This window comes from Eimeria mitis, genomic scaffold (genome assembly GCF_000499745.2).
Source record: "Eimeria mitis Houghton genomic scaffold, Emh_scaff1899, whole genome shotgun sequence".
NCBI lineage: Eukaryota > Apicomplexa > Conoidasida > Eucoccidiorida > Eimeriidae > Eimeria > Eimeria mitis.
Window position 1 is genome coordinate 5332 of NW_013570222.1, and position 1366 is coordinate 6697.

At 62.1% G+C, this 1366-nt stretch overlaps 2 protein-coding genes across 2 annotated transcripts in view; both read left to right on the plus strand.

The window, feature by feature from the left end:
- Window positions 1-748, plus strand: part of EMH_0045530 (uncharacterized protein) — a gene marked incomplete at both ends in the record, with an annotated part of 1770 nt that extends 1022 nt beyond the window's left edge. The window contains 2 exon segments of the mRNA XM_013496077.1: window positions 1-603; window positions 607-748. Coding sequence (XP_013351531.1) covers window positions 1-603; window positions 607-748 — 745 coding nt within the window.
- A 26-nt stretch (window positions 749-774) lies between these two features.
- Window positions 775-1366, plus strand: part of EMH_0045540 (uncharacterized protein) — a gene marked incomplete at both ends in the record, with an annotated part of 4416 nt that continues 3824 nt past the window's right edge. The window contains one exon of the mRNA XM_013496078.1: window positions 775-1364. Coding sequence (XP_013351532.1) covers window positions 775-1364 — 590 coding nt within the window. The remainder of the gene's footprint in view (window positions 1365-1366) is intronic.

A 1366-nucleotide genomic window follows, 5' to 3' on the forward strand; every position in this document is an offset into this window, starting at 1 on the left:
TGATGACGAGGCGGAGCTGCAGCAGCAGCAGCAGCAGCAGCAGCAGCAGTTGCTGCTGCTGCAACAGCAGCAGCAGCAGCATTTGCTGCTGCTGCAACAGCAGCAGCAGCAGCAGCAGCAGCGGGACGTGCTGCTGCAGCAACAGCTGCACTCCAACTTGCTGGGTGCCCACAACCCTCAGAGCTGCAGCATCTACTCGGCTGCTGCTGCTGCTGCACAGCAGCAGCAGCAGCAGCAGCGGCAACAGCAGCAGCAGCAGCAACGGCAGCAGCAGCAGCAGCAACGGCAGCATGCAACTGCGCGCCATGCTGGTAGCGACAGCTTTTGGCTTCAGGAGGTAGCAGATAGGCTGCTGCAGCAGCAGCAGCAGGAGCAGCTGCAGCAGCAGCAGCAGCTGCTGCAGCAGCAACAGATGCAGCAGGACCCTCAGATGACTAGGACTGAGTGGCAGCAGCAGCAGCAGCAGCAGCAACCGCAGCAGCTGCAGCACAAGGCAGCAGCAAACGCTGTGCATGCTGCTGCTTCCTACGCCAGCTTCTCCAGCTGCACGAGACACAGCTCGCTTGATCGCGAACAAGAGCAGCAGCAGCAGCAGCAGCAGCAGCNTTCTCCAGCTGCACGAGACACAGCTCGCTTGATCGCGAACAAGAGCAGCAGCAGCAGCAGCAGCAGCAGCAGCAGCAGCAGCAGCAGCTACTGCTGCAGCAGCAGCAGCAGCAGCAGCAGCAGCAAGGATTGCAGCAGCTGAAGCAGCAGCAACTCACGCAGCAGCACATGCAATGGCGGCAGCATTCGCAGGAGCAGCAGCTGAGGCAGCAGCAACTCTATTGGGACCAGCAGCAACAGCAGCAGCTGCAGCAGCAAGAGCAACAGCAGCTGCACCAGCAGCAGCAGCTGCTGCTGCAGAAGCAGCAGCAGAAGCAGCAGCAGCAACAGCAACAGCAGCAGCAAACACTGCACCACCGCCAGCGTCTTGCACGGCAGCGGGAGCCGTCTCCATGTGCAGAGCTGGCGCTGCGAACGCAACAGCAGCAGCAGCAGCAGCAGCAGCAGTTGCTGCAGCAGCAGCAGCAGCAACGAAAGATATCCCGTGTACCACGGAGTTCGTCAGCTTCCGCAGCAGCAGCAGCAGCAGCAACAGCAGCAGCAGCAGCAGCAGCAGCTAGAGGGGCCCCTGCTGCTGCTCGCCATTCGCCGAGGCCCCCATTAGGGATACGAAGGGGCAGTGCTGCCTCTGCAGCAGCAGCAGCAGCAGCAGCAGCAGCAGCAGCAGCACCTGCAGCAGCAGCAGCAGCAAACGCTGCAGCAGGTGCAAGAAAGCTCCGCAGCACTTCTTCAGGGGCCCCCAGCAGCAAGCGGTTCGCTT